Source organism: Rhagoletis zephyria, unplaced genomic scaffold, assembly GCF_001687245.7.
Source record: "Rhagoletis zephyria isolate East Lansing unplaced genomic scaffold, Rhagoletis_zephyria_1.1 Rzeph_scaffold_07024, whole genome shotgun sequence".
Taxonomy (NCBI): domain Eukaryota; kingdom Metazoa; phylum Arthropoda; class Insecta; order Diptera; family Tephritidae; genus Rhagoletis; species Rhagoletis zephyria.
In genome coordinates this window covers 154-22,110 of record NW_016164107.1, presented here as the reverse complement: position 1 = coordinate 22,110, position 21,957 = coordinate 154, and the positions used below count along the sequence as shown (strand labels likewise).

Below are 21,957 nucleotides of genomic sequence, written 5' to 3'. Positions count from 1 at the left end.
ATTTCTTTTTTGTTTGCTTTTATTGGCCTTATAACAAATCATATTACATTTTTTTTAGCTTCAAACACGGAACAACAATCTGCATGGCGAACTAAGCTCAGTGGGCAGACCGCTGGCTTTGTAAGCTGGAGTCGCTGGTTCAAATCCGCAGCTATAACTTCTACCATTTACATATATACTGTTTGTTTTTCCCAAAAATTGTTCAATAGTACTTTATTTATTTTATTCTATTTTTACTTTATTTTACTTCATTTAACTTCATTTTATTTTTATTTTACTTTATTTTATTTTATTTTATTTTATTTTACTTCACTTAACTTCATTTTATTTTTATTTTACTTTATTTTATTTTATTTTATTTTATTTTATTTTATTTTATTTTATTTTATTTTATTTTATTTTATTTTATTTTATTTTATTTTATTTAATTTTATTTTATTTTACTTTATTTTATTAAGTTTAATTTAAGTTATCTTTTTTTAGTTTATTGCATTCAATTTAATTTTACTTTATTTTTTCCATCTTTTATGTTATTTTATTTTATTTTGCTTTATTATACTTTATTCTTATTATTTTAGTTTAATTTAATTCAACTTTATTTAATTTTTTTATTACAGTTCATTTAATTTAATTTCATTTCCTTTCATTTGATTTTTTTGAAAGACACCAGCAACAACAATGCTGTTATAAGCTGAAAACCGCTTAGCGAGGTAGCAGCAGAGCTCACAGGCTGAGTTGGTGGCCATATAGGGTCCAAATTATGTTGGCTCACTTTTTCGATGAAATAGTTGGCCCAAATACCAAAAGTGAGCAAATCTAATTTTGGCGATCTTAAACTAATGGACACAGTTGTAATTTTATTCCTAAAAAATCAAAGAAACAAATTTAACATAATGTTTATTACTATTGGAAGTCATACAACCTCTCATCAATTTGCCACTCGTACATGTGTACCGGCAGCGGTAACATAGCGCCATCCACGCTAGTCGGTATAATGAGACGTCGTGGCGCATGCGCAAATTTTCCGCTCACTTTCAACGCGCTAAAATAGTATTTATTAGCAACTGACACATTCTCGGGAAAGATACGTCCACAACTGTACAACTGCCCATTCGAGCAGGCGAGCACAGCACAAACTTTCAATTCCGCTGTTTCAATGCGTTGGAGTGTAGCCTGCGAGCCGCTATAAGCAGCCAGCCGATAGCGATAAGCCGTGTGGGTACTCGCGCTGCTGGCAACCGGTGCGCGTTTCGCTTGAAAGTGGCAGCAGAAATGGCTATCGTAGCAGAGAGTTTCATTAACCGACGTGAAATCAGCTTCTAACAGCTGCGTCTTAAAAATATCCACATTATAGTCGCGCTGCAGATCGAGTTTGGTGAGACGTGGCGTTTGAAGTTGTGGCACAAAGGCGGGTTGTATTGTCGTTACCATTTGATAACTGTCCCGATAGGCGCGTTTCGGCACTCTCGCGGTAAGCAACTGTGTAGTAGGTTCCTCACAGATGACGGCTGCAAGGCGTCCCGAGCGTCCAGCATAAATACCCGAGCCGCTATTTTGGCTACTTGGACTGCTCGCATCTGCGGCAAGCAAGTTGACATCGTTGGCAAAAGCCCAGCCTTCTTGCAATTGTACAGCGGTTAGGAAAGGCAACTCATTGAACCAATGCGTTGGATTTATCAAATCTGTTATGCCTAGCTGCTTAACCAACGCTTGCGCCGGTTGCCAAAAGAGAAAATCAACACCAATGAAATGGCCAAAAGTCACACCGAAATCGGTGCTGAATACGCCCAGCTGTGACTGGGGCAAAACATTCACAGTATACCATTCATAGCGAAAGAGATTGCTTTTACGATAACGTGAAATTACACGACCCTGCCGATCAAAGACCACACTTGTGCTGTAGGTATTTATTCCACTGGCATTACAATGCCCCACGGGGAGAGGATTATCGGCACAGAATACCTTCTCTTTTACGTGTATCACCAAATACAATTGGCGCGAACGTGCGGCACAGGACAATTCGGAAAGAAAAAAATCGTAATCCGGTACATCGCAGGGTGTAATATTAAGCGCTGGCTCCGGCACATAAGTGAGTGTGGAGTAGTCGTTCAGCACATATTCGGGAAATACGAGTATATCCAGGCCATCTGTGCTATTTGATTCGATGACGCTTTTGATGCGCTTCAGCCCATCCTTCACTTTCGGTTGACCTGCGCCGGGCGGTGGTATAAATTCTGCGACACCGGCATAGTAGGTTTGATCTGTGGGCAAGGAGAGCTGAAAATAAAGAAGAGAAGTTCTTAAGAAGAAGTGTAAGGGTTTTATTGGTAACGGAGTTCCGATGAAGGGAAAGCGAAGTGAAATCGCTTGATGTAATCCGTAGTCTACTAAAATAGGATTGCTCTATAGATCATCTCATTTGGAATATATTTTCAGTATCAATAATCAGTGGGTATAATTTAAAAACTAATTGTGAAAAATGCACCTTATTAGCTTTCCGAAATCCATACAAAAATTCAGCGTAAAAATCGTTAACCGTGTGGGGATACCCATACCTCGCGATCAGGGTCACTATAAGGTGTTAGGAGTTCATCTTGCAAACTTGCAAAACCGGAAAAGGTTGGACGAAGGCTAATCACTTTATAACTAATCAGTCATAGCCACCGGGTTATTGCACATACGGTGGGTTGGTATGCGCTGTGAAAAAATATGCGAAGCAAACTCTGTGCGAAATTCTCCTACTGAAACATTTCCGATTCCCCATAGTGTGACGTCAATTTTGGAAGACCAAAGCGGATATTTTGTTCGAAATTTCTATACCTGTATTGATCGGTTTTGATAAGACTGTCCTGCACTGTTCGCTAATTTTGATTTTTTGAAAAATCGGGGAATGAAGTATAGCATATGTAGAAGATAATTTCATCAAAGAAGGTATAAAAGGTGAATTATAATAAGTTGGCGCTTACACATATGTTAGTGTTTGGCCGAGCTTCTCTCGGCGGCCGCTGTGTTGTCGTGGTAAGCAGTGCGCGCTTCCACTCCGCAGGGCCTGGGTTCAAACACTGGTCAAAGCAACATAATACAACAAATTTAGAGAAAAGTTTTTCAAGAGAGATTTTCACCATCCTAGCGATTGTAATCCGTCTTACCAACTTTTGACTATTAAACTCGCTAAGATATCTGGAACCAGAACTCCCTCAACTTCGGTGGAGTATCTCTCTTTAACAATTAAAGTCGCGGATCCTATCAGCAGTACCGTTCGTATGTCGCCATCATTGCTGAGAGTAACCAGACGATCCCCAGTGCATCTGACGGTCGCCACCAGTCCTCTCGATATTGTCAAAAGCCACCGGATGATCCACCAGAGCATCCAACGGTGGCATCCGTTATTCTCACAGTTAACAGAAACCACTGGGCGATTCACTAGTGCTCCGAGCACCCACCACTAGTATTCTCACCGTTGTCAGAAAGCACTGGGTGATGCACCGGAGCAAGGGTTCACAGTTAACAGAAACCACTGGGCGATTCACTAGTGCTCCCAACAGCCGCCTCTAGTACTCTCACCGTTGTCAGAAATGATTAGGTGATGCACCGGAGCACCCAACGGTGTGGCATCCGTTATTCTCACAGTTAACAGAAACCACTGGGCGATTCACTAGTGCTCCCAACAGCCGCCTCTAGTACTCGCACCGTTGTCAGAAATGATTAGGTGATGCACCGGAGCAATCGTGTCACTGTTGCTCACCAGCTCCGTCACCTCCAATATTGCTCGACCCTGAAGTGACTGAGTATTACCGTCCGTCGACCTCATATTATGTGAGTCGTTATGTCTTCAAAAATAACCACAGCTAGTTTCGAGTCATTTGCTCATCTAGCGAAGATGAAAATAACGGCTTTTCTTTATTTTAAGTATAGAAGAAACTATAGCGGACTTCGAGTTTTTGACTTGATTCCTCAAACTCTGTTTTAGACTCTTTCCTTGTTCATTCAATGAAAGTTTAGTGATGCTGTGAGGAATTTCGAAGATATTCAGGGATCTTGAGCAGTTTTTGTTTCAGTTTTGTTTCCGGTCTATCGTTGGACTTTTTTACATACCTGTAAAGTCAGCACCGGTGCTGCGATGAAGAATAAAACCAACGACCAGCTAAAATCCATCTTTAGGGAGTGAACTGCAATAAGTGACTGATTGTAATGCTGCCTGATTGGATCGATGTAACCCTTTTTGAAGCAGTTTTCATAATGTAATTGTTAAATAAGAAAAACGTACAAATATTTATCGCGATCAATGATCGTATCGGCCAAAAATATTTTCATTTTTTTTGCGCGCTTTCTGCGCCAAGTCATGGGTGCATATTTGCCTTCTGCAAATAAAAGATGTTGCGAAATGTGTGCGAAGTCATTCACAGGTGTATGTGCTTATCTGCGCCAATGTGTTAAGAAATTAAAAATATTAATATTTACATACACTCACCAGAGTATGTTTCCGTACAGTGTTTTTTTTTTCAAATAAGGCAGATCGAATATGCGCTCTCTGGGAAGACAATACCTGTAATTATTGTACCATGCATCCGTTATATGAAAATGAGCAACATCATCAGCGAAAAAATTCTAAAAAATTTTGTTTAAAAGTAGAAAATTTTGGTGAAAATTTGTCGAATTTTCCTAAATTTTGTAAAAACTTTGAATCATGCAGAATGAACTATATTTCTAATAAAAATTAACGAAAAAAAATTTATTACGAAAAACATGGCAAATATTAAAAAAAAATAATGTACGGAAACATATTCTGGTGAGTGTACATAAAAAAGTTTATTTTTTATCTCTCAAGAGACTACTTAAAATTTACGAATAAATATTTATTGAAATTTTTTGGTCGTTATGTTTACTTAGATCAGCTTGATAACAGCTGCCAATAGGAGTGGAGCTAACAGGCGTCCTACGTCACCAACAAACGCAGCTCCAGAATTCTTGCTTTGCGCTGGCTGCCACACAGGGTCCAAATTATGATTGCTTTCTACTTCTGTGTAATAATTACCCCAAATTCCAAAGGTTAGTATGTCCAGCTTTGGATATGTGAGACTGATCGAAATGGCGGTGGCATTTGTGCTAAAAAAAATTGTTGAAAATATGGGGATTATTTAAATTTCTTTTTTTAATTTTGTTGCATTTACTACCTCTCCACTTCCTGCCACTCGTACGTATGCACCGGCAGCGGCAACATAGTGCCATCCACACTGGTCGGCATAATTACCCGCCGCGTAGCAAGCGGAAAGGACGCGCTCACATTCAACACGTCAAAATAGTATTTATTAGCGACCGACACATTTGCGGGAAAGATGTGCCCACAGCTGTACAACTGGTCATTGGTACACGCGAGTACAGCACAAACCTTCAAAGCTGCCGGATCGACGCGTTGATGTGTTGCGCGCGAGCCGCTGTAAGCCGCCAATCGGTAACGATAGGCCTCGTAAGCACTCGAGTTGCCTGCGACTGCCGTACGAGTCGCCTGGAAATGACAGCAGAACTCACTATCGTAGCACAGTGTCTCATTGGTCGTCGTAAAGTCCTCTGATAGCAGCACCGTAGTAAAAATATCCACGTTATAGTCGCGCTGCAGAGCGAGTTTGGTGAAACGTGGTGTTTGCATTTGCGGCTCAAAAGTGGCTTGTATTACTGGTGGCACAACGTAGCTGTCGAGATAGGCGCGCTTGGGTACGCTAGCGGTGAGCAATATGGTGGTGGATTCTTCGTTTATGACTGCCGTAAGGCGGCCCAAACGACCAGCATAAATGCCCGAGCCACTGTTTTCTCCACTCGGGTGATTGGCATTTGCGGCAAGCAAGTTGATGTCGTTGGCAAAGGACCAACCTTCTTGCAGCTGTACGGCGGTGAGGAAAGGCAACTCATCGTACCAATAGGTCGGGTAGATAATATCTGTAATACCAAGTTCCTTCACCAACACCGCTGCCGGTGCCCAATAAAGCATATCGAAGCAAATGAAATGACCGAAGGTCACCCCAAAATCTGTGGTGAATGTAGCAATTTGCGGCTGCGGCAACGTATTTTCACCATAATATTCGGAACGATATAGATGAGTTTTGCGATAACGCGATATTACACGCCCCTGTCGGTCGAACACCACATTCGTGTTGTATGTATTGAGGCCACTTGTTTCACAGCGGCCAACCACGCTGGTGTCATTACCACAAAAGAATTTCTCGATTACATTGACGACCAAATAGATTTGACGTGAACGTGCGAGGCACGAAAGTTCAGTAAGAAAAAACTCCGAATTTGGTATTTCACATGGTGCAATATTTAGTGCCGGATCAGGCACATAGGTGCGGAAGGAACCATCGTTCAGTACGTACTCGGGAAAGATTAAGATGTCTAAATCGCGTGTGCTATTCGATTCAATTACGGCTTTCATACGACTATAACTGTCACTCGCTTTGGCGGATCCTTCGTTCTCGCTTGCCATGAACTCAACAACGCCGGCGTAATATGTGGGATCGCTGGGCAGAGAAAGCTGTAAGAGCGAGAGGATAAAAGTTAGTGCCAAAATGTTGATAAAAATTTGGTTAAGAAGTGTGAACTTGAAGGCAATACTTGTAGACCTTGTCAATTTAATTCAATGCCAAATCAATTTTTTGCCTTTCATATACTTTTTTTCTTCCTACACTGCGGTACCTGCCATGTTGGCTGTGGTCCTAGCGCTGCAGCGAAGAACAACAAAGGCCCGTACAATCTATGCATCGCCCACATTTTCTCAGGTGTTTTTACTGCTCGGAGTTGATTTTTTAATTAAAAATGGATACCAAAATTGCATTGGCTTTTAAATCAAATTTGGTATACGATTCGCGCATGATTTATTGAATCTTATCAGTTTGTCAGTCTAAAGATTATTACCATAGATTTTTATCACACTTTTTATAGGGCAATAGCTTTTATTTATTTACATAAGATATATTTTCGCAACTTTTTGTTCACATAGAGATGATTTTGAACTTATTAGCTGGGTTTGAACTAACAATAATAAAAACTATGTACTTTTTTATTGCTGGGAAACGTGTTTATGATAAATTGAATCGGTGAGTACGACAGCCGTACAAGTCCAAAATCAGTATCTCGTTGTTGTGACGTGCAATGTTGTTGTTATCTCAACAACGAAAAACTGATTTTGGATTGTACCGGTTCAATTAGGAAACAACGTGAAGCGTAACTTTATCTTATTTTCATAGCGGCGAATGTTTGTGAGCAAGCCCCAATATATATAACTACATAGGCATATTAGGGTGGTCAAAAAAAAAATAAAAATAAAGTCGGAATTTTAATGCATTTACCGCCTAGCATTGTTCTGTATCGAAAAAATATTCTCTATATGTTTTATTTTGAAATCAAAAAATATTTAGAGGTCGCTCAAAGTGCTCAACGTTTTCCACGCATTTTATATGGGAAAAACAACTTTTCGTAGAAATGATATAGAATTCTTGAAAATCTATATTTGAGCCGTTTACTTTGAAAGTGGCATAAATCACTTCACACCTCTTGTGCTTAAATGACCGGTTGCTTGTATCCGTCGGTTATTCGTTCAACTTCATCAGCCAAAGGTAGAAGGTTTTATTGTTAGTTTATTACAATGTAGCGATTTAGAGATGCATTCGGTTTCAAGTTGCCGGTCATTTGAACACAAGAGGTCGGAAGTGACTTATGCCACTATCAAAATAAGCGGCTCATTTTTCGATCGGGAAACTCTGGTTCTCTTCAGGAGACTTCCAATAATAATACCCAATTGTTTATTTAACCATTTTTTGATACTAAAAATTTTTTATTGTTTCCCCCATTGCATTTTTTGGGGTATTTAGCGGACCTATAATATATAGTTATTATGAAAAAATGGTTAAGGAAAAAATCGGTTATTATTACTAGGATTCTCTTGCAGAGAAGCAGAGTTTTTCGATCTAAAAATATTGATATTTAAGAATTCTATACCTTTTCTACGAAAAGTTGTTTTTTCCCATATAAAATACTTGGACAATTTTAAGGGCTTTGAGCGACCTCTAAATATTTTTTTGATTTCAAAATAAAGAAATGTTTTGTCGGTAAAGAACAATGCTAGGAGGCGAGACCATAAAAATTTCGACTTTACTTTTTCGACATGCATTTTTGGATCACCCTAATGTGTATACATATCCCCGCAGTAAAAAAGACTGTTTTGCAAAGAGCTGCACAGTGTTTCGACTACATATATGAAGGCAGGTGGAAAGTACCGAATTCTTTAATTCTTCTTAGGAAAACGGAATTATGAAATATGGTAAAGATCAGCTAATTGCCATGCCTTCCACTCTCGAGGGCAGAAACATTAAATTAATTAATTATTTCTTGCTCTCTCTTTTATTAGAAAAAGCTAAATATTAAACATGGGGCAAATTGGATCACTATAACGTCTGAAACTCGCAAGATTCAACATTAGATGTGATAGAATTTTTATGTTAAATTTTGTTTTCTGCCTTCCACTCTTAAGAAAACAAAGTTTAAAAATTACATAGTAGGAAATATTTTTAATTTTCCCTATTTTGGTGTAATTTTTCCATTGTTCGCAAAATGACAGAAAAAGAAGCTGAAAATCGAAAAATTAAGCATATCAAAAACTGCATATCGCGAAGCGATCCAATTACATGCTCGGAAACTACATGAAATTTCCTAAAATTTGCGTCTAATTTCAAGACCTGATGAACTGGTACTCACACTGTTTTTTACTAATAGTCCTTAGCATCTACATTTCCGAGCCAATTTTTTGATAAGACAAAAAAAAACAAATCTTTATAAGAGCCGTTTTTTTAAGTTGTATAAATTCGGTTTTAGAACTAAATGAGTTAGTTGTAGTTTTAGCAATACACAGATATCCCCCTTTTATACTAGTAATCATAAATTCAATGAAGGTCGATTTCTTGATAAAGTCATCAAAAGAAACTTAGCTACACAAATTTATCGCAAAATGTTTTTTTTTTTTTTTTGAAAGTGGAATAAGTCCATGCATAGTAATCATAATAAAACAACTTTCTACAATTCAATTATTACTGATTATTATGGCTTCATTGCCTTAAATAGAAAAAAAGACTTTTTGGTGATGAACCGATTATAAAATTTTCTGCACGTGAGAGTTTTGATGGCCATAAGATACTTGACGTTCTCGCAAAACATGGCTGTTAACGAAATCTGTATGGTCCACAGCCTCTCTGTCGTCCGTCAAAAGGATACACAACACAGCTCCAACGGAGTGGTTAACTCTATCGAACAATTCAAAAGTGTGTTTATGTTTTTCCAAACACTGTCAGCAAGAAAATTGCCAAAAATCAACACGATTTTTTTAGAAAATTCTAACTTGAAATTTAATTTTAAAAATTTTTCTAAAAAATTGTATTACAAAGTTGCAAATTTGTTTATTGAAATTTCCAAAACTTTGCACACAGTTAAGAAATTTTATTTCTATGCCTTTTGTTGTAGTATAAACTACATTTTTATTAAATGTTAGCGGTAAAAAATAAAATTTTGCAAACATTAAGAAAAATTCCAATAGTGCTATTGCGCTTTGAACTACGATTTGTTTGTTAGAAAAAATTCCCTGGGTCAATATTTTAAAAATAATAAGCGTAGTAAATATACATACATATATAGTTTTTTTCACACTTGCGAAATCATAAATGCCACGCTCATTTTCCAAAATTCCCTATTATATATTATATGTTATAATTTTTAAGAGATTGTTGTGAGCATTAGCTTTGAGTAAATAAACGTCCCTAAATTTCGAAATATAGAAGTTTTAGCATTTCTGAAATTTACCGTTATATGAAAACTGGGCGTAACTTTAGCCCGATTTCAAAAATTTTTAAAGTTAAAATATAGAAATTGTTGAGCAACTTCAAAGCCCAATATCTCAAGAAATATCGATGTTCACGATTTATTGTTCTAGAACTTTTTCGTAGGAAATGGAATGGCCCACAAGTTTGTCATTAGCAATTTTTCAGTATCTCTTGTTATTTACGGGATAGGCGCAAAAGAACGGGATTTTCAGAAAAATATTAGGTTTAGTGACCCGTACTACCTTTTTTAGAGCATTCTATGCTGCAGAAACCCCATGACCATGATTAGACCATAAAGTTCCTCTGAGCTATAGAATTTTGAAGAAAAACAATCAAAGTTTACGTGTAGGTCGGTAGGTTTGTAAATTTTGAAAAATGGTGTTGCCAGATATCTTAAATATAAAAAAAATTCACAGAGAATTATTAAAAAAATTTAATATAGAAATAAATTTCAATAGGGCTGCCACCTTTCGAAAAAAAAATACAAAAAGGGTGCTCAAACAAAATATTTACTTATGTAATATAACAGTACGGATATCAAACGAAACGTGTTTAAAAGAGCTCTACAGCCTATTTTAAAATAAGATTTAAATAAATCACAGCATGCCATTTAAATGTAAAGTTAAAATATTTGATAATTTATATTAAGGCGAATTCAATAAGGATTAAATATCTATCTGCATTACGGACTTCTTTGTAGCTTTAGGCTATGCCTATTGCGTCCTTTCCCAGAGGGATGGCGGTGTCTTAATTTCCTTGGTCAACACCTTCGTTTTGCAATTACTCTCAATACCCTGTTGTGGTATACATATGAGTTTAATCCTAAAAGGTGAAGACTTCTTTCATCTCTGTGGGCCTTTGAACGCGGCTACGTACTGCATTCTGTGTGCTCAATACTTCCTCCAGATGTAAACTGCTGTGGATGAGAAGTAAAAATGATGTTTCAAGCCTTTAGTTCAGTTGAAAAAGCTCCTCATCCAAATCTGCCTTAAAGTTTGGAGTGATCTTTTTAAAAGTTTGAAAGCAGTTCCCCATAGATGAGGTGTAACAAGCTTTCAATTGGTTATATATAATTGGCATTGTGGCCGAAATGAATTATATAAAATATATTTCGTCGCTCTCAGAAGGAATTAGTCCTCAGCAACTCGTGAAGTCCACAAAACAGACAAATATTTTGAATATGCATTCAGCTATTTCTAGTTGGAGCCTACAACAGACGGAGTCATATAACTGCCCATGATCGATTGCAATACTTTTATCCAGAGTACCCGGAAAACGAAAAGGCATAGAAATATAAAATTAAAGAGCGGAGGAGCTACCAATTTGAGGCTAACCCTGCAAGCATTTTTTCGGGTTATATCAGGAACCAGTAGCTCTTTCGAAAAAGGCAGTTCTTGCTTATCCGCCGATGCTGCGGGACGGAACTCTTCAAAGTATGCTTATCAAAAGTTGATGTGGATACCCCGAGAATCTAATACTGGATTTGCATATCAGTCTTATTGGTATGACAGAGACTTGGTAAACAGCAGATGATACTAAGCTGAAACATGTCGGCGTTAGAATTGGGCGCCTGAATTTTCAAAGTCACAGGATTCGGATTTCTGTGCTCGATATTTCGGTACTCTTTCAGGACTTTAGCGGATTTGTATGCATTTTCGGGACGAAATTCTTCGGTGATTAATCGGTATTTCTCGAAAATTTTCTGTTATTATAAGGAATTTTACGAAATTTCGTAGAACTTTAGGAGATGATTTCTGAATTGATTTGGGACTTTTCGGGATTTTTCGAAATCTTTTCGTCACCATTAGGGGTGTTCGTTGCAGAGCTGAGTCACTTGTTCCTTACCTCGGGTGGGGGGTAACAAGTAACGCTCAGCAATGCGCGAACTACAAATACTCTTATTTTAAAATTCTCTACCCCTTACCACTGGTGGGGGAAGTAGAGTTTAATAAAATAAGAGGTTAGTACTTTCAATATTAATAATTTTACCCCTTACCTCTGGTGGGGGGAAGTAAAGCATAAAAATAAAAGAAAGAAAAGAAGCGTGTTATTGAGAGTCTTTACGAATCTGAATAATTTATTCAACATTTTTCTTTTATATACAATTTTCTAACTCTATTTCCTTAACTAATTATATATGTATGTGTGTGTATATGTACATGTGCATGTATGTATGTATATTTACATAAGATTACCAACCAATGCCTTGGTCTTCTAATTATATTTTTATTGCTTGCATGTGCATCGGCTATATACATGCAAATCCTATTATCTAATGCATTTTCTAATGCATGCATAGGTATGTGTGTATATATATTTGTATGCAAGAGATAAACGCATCGATCTCTTATTTCAGTATGTATTACAATTTATGTGATTTTAAATTTATGTTATGATAAGCAGCAATCTTCGTACTCAGGCAACAAGATCGCAGAGAATTTCGATTGCTTTGCTTATCATACATTTGACATAGTAGTGGACTGTATACATATACGTAAATATTTTCTGTATGTAAATAAGTATTTTTTTCTTGCATTGCATGTGCAGACAAAACGATCCTTTACTAAATACATGTTCATATGGATGAGTATATGTTATTGTCTAAGTAGGAACATACATATGCACGTATTTTTTATGTTAAATTTTATTACCCTGGCAGATATGTACTCATGTTCAAAGATGTTTGAACATATTGCCGAGGACAAAAAAGTGATTATTTGTGTACTGTGTTTTTACTACCTATATTTATTATCTTACTTAGGCAGATATACCCATGTTCAAAGATATTTGAACAAGGGGGTTGATTTTAAACTTTCAAAATATTTGAAGTAATGGGAATTATTAAATTTTTTTGCTTGATATTTTTTCAAGATCTTTGGTGATTTGAAGGGCATTTTTTCGGTACCTTTCAACATTGTTCCTCGCAATTTTTTAATTTTCAAGACTACGGGAATTATTTGTTTTCCTTGCTAAATTTTCGGATTTTTTAGAAGTTTTAGGGAGTTGTTCATTTTCCGGACTTTACGGATGCTGATGGAATGTTTTTTGGAGTTATTGGAAATTTCGAAATTTTTTCGAGATTTTGCGGAATTCTTTCAGAATATTTGGAAACTCTTTCGGCATATTTCGTGCTTTCTATGGATTCTTTCAGAATTTTCGGAATTTTTCAGGATTTCAGAAATTTTTCCGGAGTTTTGTAGGAGTTACGGAATTATAGCGGAATATTTCGGGATGTTTCGGGGCTTTTTGATAGATTTTTTCAGTACTTTACGGGATTGTTGAATTTTTGTTTTCGATTTCGGAATTTAGGAAATTTTTACGTGACTTTTTAGGAGTTTTCCTTAAAATTTTTCCAGTTTCAGTTTTTAAAATTGCTAGATTTTTATGCAATTTTTAGGAATCTTGGGGGTTTTTCGGTTTTTGTTTCAGTACTTTAAGTATTTCTTTTGGGATTGGGATTTTTCGAACTTGTTTTGCGATTTTTTTGACCTTCTGCGCACACGAATTTCGTAGACTTTTGTAGACTTGCAAAAATTTGTTTCGAGACTTAACGGAATTCTTGTGGAACTTTTTCGGGGCTTTTCGCTAGATTTTTCCTGGACTTTACGAGATTCTTTAAAGTTTTTTTCGACTTTTCGAGATTCTCGAAAAATTTTTATGACTTTTCAGGATTTTTCCTTGGAAATTTTTAATTTACGCCAATTAAGATTTTCTTTGCTCGGTATTCCGGAGCTTTATGGGATTTGTTGTGAAACTTTTTGTCATTTTTGGGTTTTTCGAAACTTTTTGGGAACTTTCCTAATTTTAAATTTTAAACAGCATATAATCAATCACTCACCCTTTCAGATAATTATTTCAGAAATAAATAATGGAGCTTCCAGAAAAGTATTGACTGAAGATAAGGAGTTAAACCCATCTGTTTAAGTCTATCTTGTGGGCCTAGACAAAACACTTTCCTCAATGGTAAAAATAAACATTTTTTGACCTACCATCGTGGCTCTTTCAATAATTTTCTCCTTGGGTATTATCTTATTTGCCCAACGGGTGCGTATCCCATACACTGTTATGTATGTCCGATTGCCTGTGCCACTTTCTTCTTTAATAATTAATAACCAACCAACAGCATATAAACAAACAATGTTGGAGGCAGAACTTCACCAACAAGCAAACTACTAATACACACATGCATGCACACACAGATTCATATATGCATGTACACACATACATACATAATGGCAAGCAACAGTGCCAACAACAACAAAAAATCTGACACAAACAATAACATACATACATATACATTTGTACTAGTAGAAATTTTCTCAAAGCTTCATGAAATATAAATGTGAAATCTTTTTGTAGAATGAGCGGATGCTGGAGGAAGCTGCGAAAAAAATCCTATAAAATATCCACCTGGCGCTGCGTTAAATTTACACGCATCATCTAGGCTTAAAGCGCACTCACTTTCCTTGATACATAGCTTGCCTTTCCATAGGGATATTTTCTCAGCACACACTCCGCTGCCTTGCTTCAATGCTCTCAGTGCTCTTCGTTTTTAATTTTGTAGACTTTCCAATATGTAGCTGCTCTGACAAAGTAGACAACTTCACGGCTGTTTGGTCGCTTTGGTGCTTGGTCGGGCGCTAGCGCTAATTGATGTTCGACTGTTGCACTGCCTAGGACGTGTGGCGGCTCAAATGTCGGGCGAGCGTGTGCCAAACGCCAAACATAGCTTATTTGACCGCTTTAATATCTTTAAAAAAATTCTTTTAACTAAATAATGTCCCATTTGTTGATCTAGTTTGGAAAAATAAAAAATTTCTAACAGTTTGCTGGGCACAATGCGTTAACAAATACATATGTACTCGTGTGAGGAAGCAAATGGAAGCCGCATATGAGCGTATATACATACATTCGCTCACGTACATATGTCCATTCATATTTAAGTATTTATATGGTTTAATGATTCATATGTATGTATGTATTTCACATACTCTTTCTTTGCCCGCTTGATGTGTATGCGTGTACGTAAATATGTGTGCTTGCTTGCTTGGCATATTTTCAGGCGTTAACGCTGCCATGTTTGCTTTGGCTGCTGTTTGAGTTCGCTCTTTGAAGTAGTATTTGTTGTTGTTGCAGCTCCTTTGCCTTCCGTTTGCCCTTTCCGGCTGTGTTGATTCGTTATTTTTTTGTTTTGTTTTTACTATCGCCAATGCAAGCTGTTGCTTTGTTGCCTTTGCCATTTGCCGGCGCTGAAACAGTGGTACCATTAGAAAAGTTGAAGGTACAAATTTTTTTATGAAACACACATGACGTGACACTAAATATAATATGTGTTTATATAAGTAAAAAAAGAGCGATTCCAAATACCAAAATAACTTGTTTTTTGTAAAATAGAATCCACTAGTTTAAAATTATTCCAAAACTTCCTTTAAATTTTACTAAAGTTTAGTACCAAAAATTTTAGAGCGGTGGGTAATTAATACAATTTTTGGTACTCAGTTTAACAAAAAAAAAAAAAAAAACGGAAGTTAAATCTTTGAGTACGTACAGTGTGTACTAAATTTTTAATCAAAAACGCACAAAAAATTGTCAGTAAAAAAATATGTATTTTAATTAGTATATTACGCAAATGGTTTTTAATTTAATGTTTTTATAGAAATTATATTCAACAGTTTTTATTGAGCTCGAGGCCGTTTTTTAAATGAAAATTTATTGTGGAAAAGCAACAATAATTTGAAAAAAATGGTAGAAGTGATAGCTATTTCGGAAATCACCACATTTCCTCATCAGACTTCTTTCAGTAGGCTTCGAACCGACGATCCCACTGACTCAGCTAGTTGCCTATGCACCCTGCTAAGTACGCCTTGTAAATTATAGTTTTTATAGAAATGTTTTTCTAAAAATTGTAATTGAAAACGGTTTACTCAAATTTTAGCCCAACATTTTTTTTATAAAAATGATTTTAATCAATACAAATGGCTTTAGTTGATCGCAAAACTATAAACTGCATCTTAGTACAAACAGTTGTAGTACTAAACTTAGTGAAAGAAATTTATATTTTTATCTTCAAATTATCAAATGAAAGGAAATTGATGCTAACATTTTTGTCCCATTTTCTTTTTAATTTTAAACGTTTACTAAATGAAATTTAAGTTGAAAAAATTTATATTCACATATGTATCTAAATATATACTAAAACTTCTAGTCCAAAAATTTGTTTATCCAAAAGTTTTTATTCGTTTAATTTTATTTAGTCCAATAAAAAAATGTTTAGTACGTAATTACAGCCAGCAGTTTAAGCGTAAAATTGTTTTTCCCTTCCTTTAAGTAGTTTTCATATTTGATACAATTGTTCACTTGAATTGCTGTCGTGAAATTGGCTGTTGGATTTAATATCAGAAATTTAATTTCAAACTTCTAGCGAAAAAAATGTCTAAAATTTCTTATTGAAAAAATTAGTACTATAATTCTGGCAGAAACTCACACAAAAATTAAGTTTATTTTCTTAAGAAAAATTTGTAATAAAAAAGTGCATATAAAAAAATTGATTTCACAAAAAAAAACTTCAAATGAAATAAATTAGGCCCTCGCATTTTCAACTTTGGAAAATTTGAGAATAATTTTTATTTAACAATTAAAAAATAAGATATTTTTTAGTATTGATTATATAAATTTCAAGCAATAAAAATTTCAATAATTGTTAAGTGTTCTAAAATTAAACTTGAGTACTCAGTAAATCTTAATATACAAATCGTACTGTATTTTAGGCAAACAATTTTTATATTATTTTTGTACCAAAACATATATTCGCTTAGTTTTAATACTAGTCTTCCGCTTTTTTATTTAATTTATTTGCTTGAAATTTCATTAACAATATTTTGTATCAAAATTTTTTAAATAATTTTTTTTTATTTCACAATTTTTTAATTTGCAAATTTTGTTTCCTTATGCCCACTGTACTCTTTCTAACCAACTCAGTTCAGTTTTACAAAACTTTTTTTTGTGTTTTTCCCCACATCGTCGCTCTTTTCTCCTATCCGTGGCCGCTTTACGTTCACACTTTGCTACTCCCGATGCGCCTACTTCACATTTCCACTAACGTTTCGTGCGTTGAAATTGTCCGGTGCTTGACACATTTGAAACGATGCTTTAACCTCCGGCCGTTGTTTGGCCTCTTTACCTGTTTTTGCAGTGTCGAATGTTAGCCTCTTCAATTGACCAACAACCAGTTAAGTGTCTCAACGTAATTTGGGTGAAAGTGGACATATCAGAGAGGAAAAAATCGCATTTTCATGCCAAAACATGGGTAGGTCAAGCAAATTGACATAAGTGCGTTTCTCTGAAATGCTGCATATTGGTACATACATATGTACGTGCGGGTTTGCCCTTGCGTATGCGTAATTTTTTTTTGGTAATTTGAAATCTGCTTTTATTGAAATACTATACATACCTGACCCGATTTTCATGCCTAAATAGACTAAGTGTTAAATGTCAATTTGCGTTTATAATCACACTTAAATATTTTTATAGTTCTACTAAATTCTTTCATATAAGCGCTATCAACATAAATTTTCAACCTTTAAATTTTTCAATAAGTTTTTTATTTTGCATGTATTTTCCCATATTTCCCATTTAATCCAAACAATCTTACTCATTCTCGTTTCTCTTCTCAGCTTTCATTCCAACTAATCAGTGCTCCGTAAACAATAACTGTTTATTTTCCCATTCATTGCATCGGATTTATTTCGCTTTATTTTTTCTTATCTGTTTTACTTGTTATCTTTGCTAGCATTATTATTGTAATGGCAACTATTTGTTGTTGTTGTTGTTGCTTCTATCAAATTCTTGCTGCTCACTGTCGAACACTTTCCATGCGATTTAACTCAATTTGGCTCAGCGCTTGTCGTGAGAGGCCTAAAATGTGACACAAATGGCTGATAGGCATTTCACAAAAAGAGGGAGGCCGTAGTTGTTAGGAATTTGGGGAAAAATAGAGAAAAGCAGAAAATTAAAAATTTTTTATAATGTTAAAAAAGAAAACTTCTTACTTTGAACTGTGCCAAAAATTACATTGTACATTTTAAAAATTTGGAAAAAAATTAATAAAAAAACAAATAGCCTAAAAGTATAAAAAAAAGAATTTATTTAAGATTAAGTTGGGGTGAAATTAAAAAAAAATTACAAGTAAGAAAAGGTTTTGGAAAAAATGTATTAATTTTTTTACAAAAAGTTTGCATAAAATTAAAGTAATTATAGATTAGTACAAATACATATTAGAATAAAAATAAACATTTACCTAAATTTATGTAGAACTCTGTTTAAAGCCTGCCAAATCTGTTAAAACATTAGTAATCTTAAATGTTGAACCGAAAACGCTGTAAAAAGTTCTTATTAAATTTTTTTTTAAAAATTTGGTTTACTTAAAATTGTACTTAATTATTTTTTTAAATAGCCAGGTGTGTCATAAAAGTTTTTACTAAAAATTTTTTCGAAAAGGTCGCGTTGTTTGAGGATTACATACAGATTTTTGCAATATTTTAGTACTAAGAATAGTAATTATAAAATTAAGAAAAATTGAAATTTTTTCAAGGGTTTTTAAAATTTTTGCACAAAAAAATTACAACAAAATATTTTGCTAAAACAAAAACTTTTTGGTAAAAAAAATTGTAATATACAGTATCGGTCATATCTATAGCACGCCATTTCAAAGTGATATTGTGTGCCACTTATGTTTATTTATTTATTTTTAAGAATTTTCAATTAAAATATAGTTCTTTCTCTAACAAACTCCATATAAACCCAAGTTTAACAATTTGTAGAATTCTTCAAAAAAGTGCGACAAATTTTCACCTAAGTTTCAAACTTTTTTCTCGGAAGTGTTAGAATTTTTTCGAGTACACAGTTTTTTAGCCACTGCAATTTTAGTCTGATAATCTGCAAATTTCAAGTGGCTACGAATCACCGTTATTTTTTTAGAATTTTTTTTGTCGCATTGGCTTCCATATAATGAATAAACTCAATTTATTTGTATACGGATGAAAACCGCAACACCTTTGGAGAAAGAAATTCTAAAAAATCAACGGTAACTTTCAGTCCCTTGAAACTTGCACATTTTCAGACTAAAATTGATGGGGCTGTAAAACTGTGTATTCAGAAAAATTCAAACACTTCTGAGAAAAAAGTTTGAAATTTAGGTGAAAACTTGTTGCACTTTTTTGAAGTTTTCTACAAATTGTTAAACTTGGGTTTATATGGGGTTTGTTAGAGAAAGAACTGTATTTTAATTGAAAATTATCAAAAATAAATAAATAAATATAAGTTGCACACAATATCACTTTGAAATGGCGTGCTATAGATATGACCGATACTAAAGAACCCTTCGTAAAAAGTTCTTTTCGAAAGTAATCGCAAAAACCGGGTACCAAATTTTTTTTTTCTGAAAATTGTTCTAAATTTTTTCCTAAACTCTTAAATTCTTCTTTCTACAACAATTTTATACAAAAATTTATATATGTACCTGAAATTCTCGTTTAAAATATGTATGTTTATTAAAAATTTGGCAAAAAAATTGGTTTTTAGTACAACTAGAGAAACGATGGACGGAGGAGAAGCTCGGCCAAACACTAACATATGTGTAAGCGCCAATCTATTATTATTATTATTATTATTATTAGAGAAACGTTTTGCAATGAAAATAAAAAAAGGAAAGTTTCGTTGGTAAAATTTTTGCTTAAACATCACTGATTATTAGGAAAATGACCATAATTCTTTCTGAAAGAAAGTGGAAAAAATAGTAACAAAATTGTACCAAAATATTGCCAAACCAAAATATTTTTAGATATTTCATCAAAAAAAAAAACTACAATAAAAAACCTAGCAATGCCTTTATTCCTGTCAGTGACTATGTCAACTAGTCAAAAAATGTGTACAGTAAAACGTAGGTAGTTCTAAGAAGAAAGGGCTTTTTATTAAAAAAGATTGACATTTTTAGATGATTATTCATGCAAGCACTAACATTTAAAAGAGTTCTAAAAAGGCAAAAAAAGAACTCATATTTCACACGAATTCCATCACCGACTCTTGTATATACATATGTACGAGTATGTACTGTATTCTCGCATTCCATTCGTGAAAATATTTGCGTGTAACTCCAAGGCGCTTTAACGACAATGAATTGCCAAAAAGTCATTTTTCAAACAGCTAATCTGAGGCGAATCCCCAGCAAAGCAAGCCGCTGGCTCACTCAATTTTTATTTTTTTTTTTTGTTTGCATAATTTAATAATTACGTGCCAGACCTTTGTTGGAGGGGTCATAAAATCTATTCAACACTTTTATGACTTGCCAGTGCAATGAATGCAAGCATATTTCAAAAAATTTATGTATGAATTAAAGGTGTATTTACATACATACATACATACATACATATATACCCATGAAAGACTGTACATATTCACAAACATATGTTTATAAGTAAAGAGTAATTGCGTGCTTGCTATTTGAGGTTGCATATCAGACAAATACGAGTATATACATACATATGAATGCATATTCATACATACATACATCCATATCCATATACGTGCGTTAAGATGTCATATCATTGTGCGAGAGTTTTATGAGCCAGAAACAAGTGTCACTGCTTTATTGCTATCACTTAACGGTATAGGCTCATTATTTATTTAAGTAGGCGGTTTTATTTTTTTTTGCTGTTTGAAGCGAAATGCATACAGCATATGCACATATATTTGTATACATATTATGTGGGAAAAAATATATATTTTATGGTAGTTGCGACTGTCCCTGTTTTTTTTTACTCATGCTATAAATAATGTTAACTGCGATAAAATTTGTAGCGATTGAGTGCGAAATACGCTTTGAAGGCGTTATGAAATAGTAGTAGGATTCAAAAATGCATAAATGGTTATCAAAATTATTTACGCATGAAATTGCCAGGAGGATTAAAACCATTCAGAAATATGTATATTAGAATTTAAACCGACTTCAATTAAATAGTATAGAATTCATTGAGTTATTTTTATTTATGAAAAATGTAGTTTCGAAACTTTTTCTATTTTTCCTTTTCAAGTCACAAAAACTTATACGTAAGCATACTAACACTCCAGCTTCACTTGCATTTCTGAGTTTCTTTTTGTAATTTATGGAATTCCAGAAATCTATGTATAGATAAACTAGGCGCATAAGAAAATGGTACTACGCCCCCTTTGCAGCGCTTGGATGCAAACTGCGCTGGTTTTTGTAGAATCCTACTACATATATCCTTGCATTAGCTTGTATAAATCACCTGCCACAACCGTGTGCACTATTTCAAGTTTTCCTTCATTGAATGCCATTCACGTGCTAGTTTTTTACAGCTTTACAGAGTTAGGAATTGACGTCTGCTTTCAGACAAATTGCCTGGTTTTTGCTCATAAGGCCCAATGTCTTACGTTTATAGATCGAAAATTCTGTAATAAATTTTTTGAGCAAAAATCTGTACCAAAAGTTTGAACTAAAAATGTGTGATAAAATTTTGCACTAAAATTTATACTCAAACATTGTGCTAATTTTTTTTTAATAAATATAAAAATTACAATTTGCACTAAAATATTGGACTAAAAGTTTGTGCTAAAAGAGTGCACAAAAATTGTAGCGCAATTTCACCAACTATTGTGTATTACAACTTTAACATTTAGTTTTTTTTATTACAATACATAAGTTTTTACATAATTTTGTATTATAAATATGAACGTACTAAAATAGTGTAGTCAAGTTTTACTACCGATTAGTGCTAAACATCTCTAAAAATGTTTTAAGGATCGACCCGATATTATTATTACAAATTTATTTTACTGTGTACAATTTAAAGCATTAGATTTTGTTATTGCAGTTTCGATTTAATTGTGTACTAAAAATATGTTTTAAAATTTAATTAAAATTCGAATGGGGATTTATGCAAGAAATTTATAAAAGTATTTAAGAAGCAACGTGATACAACTACTATAAACAAATTGTTTAAAAAATTTATATTAAAATTTGTATACTTTTTTTTAGAAAAAAGTTTAAATATGCTAACAGTTTTCCAAATATTTTTTA

General features: G+C 34.2%; 2 protein-coding genes across 2 annotated transcripts; both read right to left on the bottom strand.

Annotated features, from left to right (window-relative positions):
* Positions 1 to 622: 622 nt before the first annotated feature.
* On the bottom strand, positions 623 to 4,413 carry LOC108373781 (vanin-like protein 2). The gene is made up of 3 exons (XM_017629726.1): positions 4,096 to 4,413; positions 923 to 2,277; positions 623 to 863 (listed from the first exon to the last, which is right to left on the bottom strand). Exons 1-3 carry the CDS (start codon positions 4,153 to 4,155, stop codon positions 644 to 646), a joined length of 1,635 nt encoding a protein of 544 aa, XP_017485215.1. The 5' UTR covers positions 4,156 to 4,413; the 3' UTR covers positions 623 to 643.
* A 449-nt stretch (positions 4,414 to 4,862) lies between these two features.
* LOC108373780 (vanin-like protein 2) lies at positions 4,863 to 6,765 on the bottom strand. The gene is made up of 3 exons (XM_017629725.1): positions 6,691 to 6,765; positions 5,175 to 6,529; positions 4,863 to 5,106 (listed from the first exon to the last, which is right to left on the bottom strand). Exons 1-3 carry the CDS (start codon positions 6,763 to 6,765, stop codon positions 4,887 to 4,889), a joined length of 1,650 nt encoding a protein of 549 aa, XP_017485214.1. The 3' UTR covers positions 4,863 to 4,886.
* Between the last annotated feature and the right edge of the window lie 15,192 nt (positions 6,766 to 21,957).

Excerpts from the sequence above, each read along its gene's own strand:
- LOC108373780 (XM_017629725.1), bottom strand. The coding sequence starts at position 6,765 with ATGTGGGCGATGCATAGATTGTACGGGCCTTTGTTGTTCTTCGCTGCA. Across the intron at positions 6,530-6,690 it reads GACCACAGCCAACATGGCAG|CTTTCTCTGCCCAGCGATCC; the intron begins GTACCGCAGTGT and ends TCGCTCTTACAG. Across the intron at positions 5,107-5,174 it reads GAGTGGCAGGAAGTGGAGAG|CACAAATGCCACCGCCATTT; the intron begins GTAGTAAATGCA and ends AATTTTTTTTAG.
- LOC108373781 (XM_017629726.1), bottom strand. The coding sequence starts at position 4,155 with ATGGATTTTAGCTGGTCGTTGGTTTTATTCTTCATCGCAGCACCGGTG. Across the intron at positions 2,278-4,095 it reads CACCGGTGCTGACTTTACAG|CTCTCCTTGCCCACAGATCA; the intron begins GTATGTAAAAAA and ends CTTTATTTTCAG. Across the intron at positions 864-922 it reads GAGTGGCAAATTGATGAGAG|GAATAAAATTACAACTGTGT; the intron begins GTTGTATGACTT and ends TTGATTTTTTAG.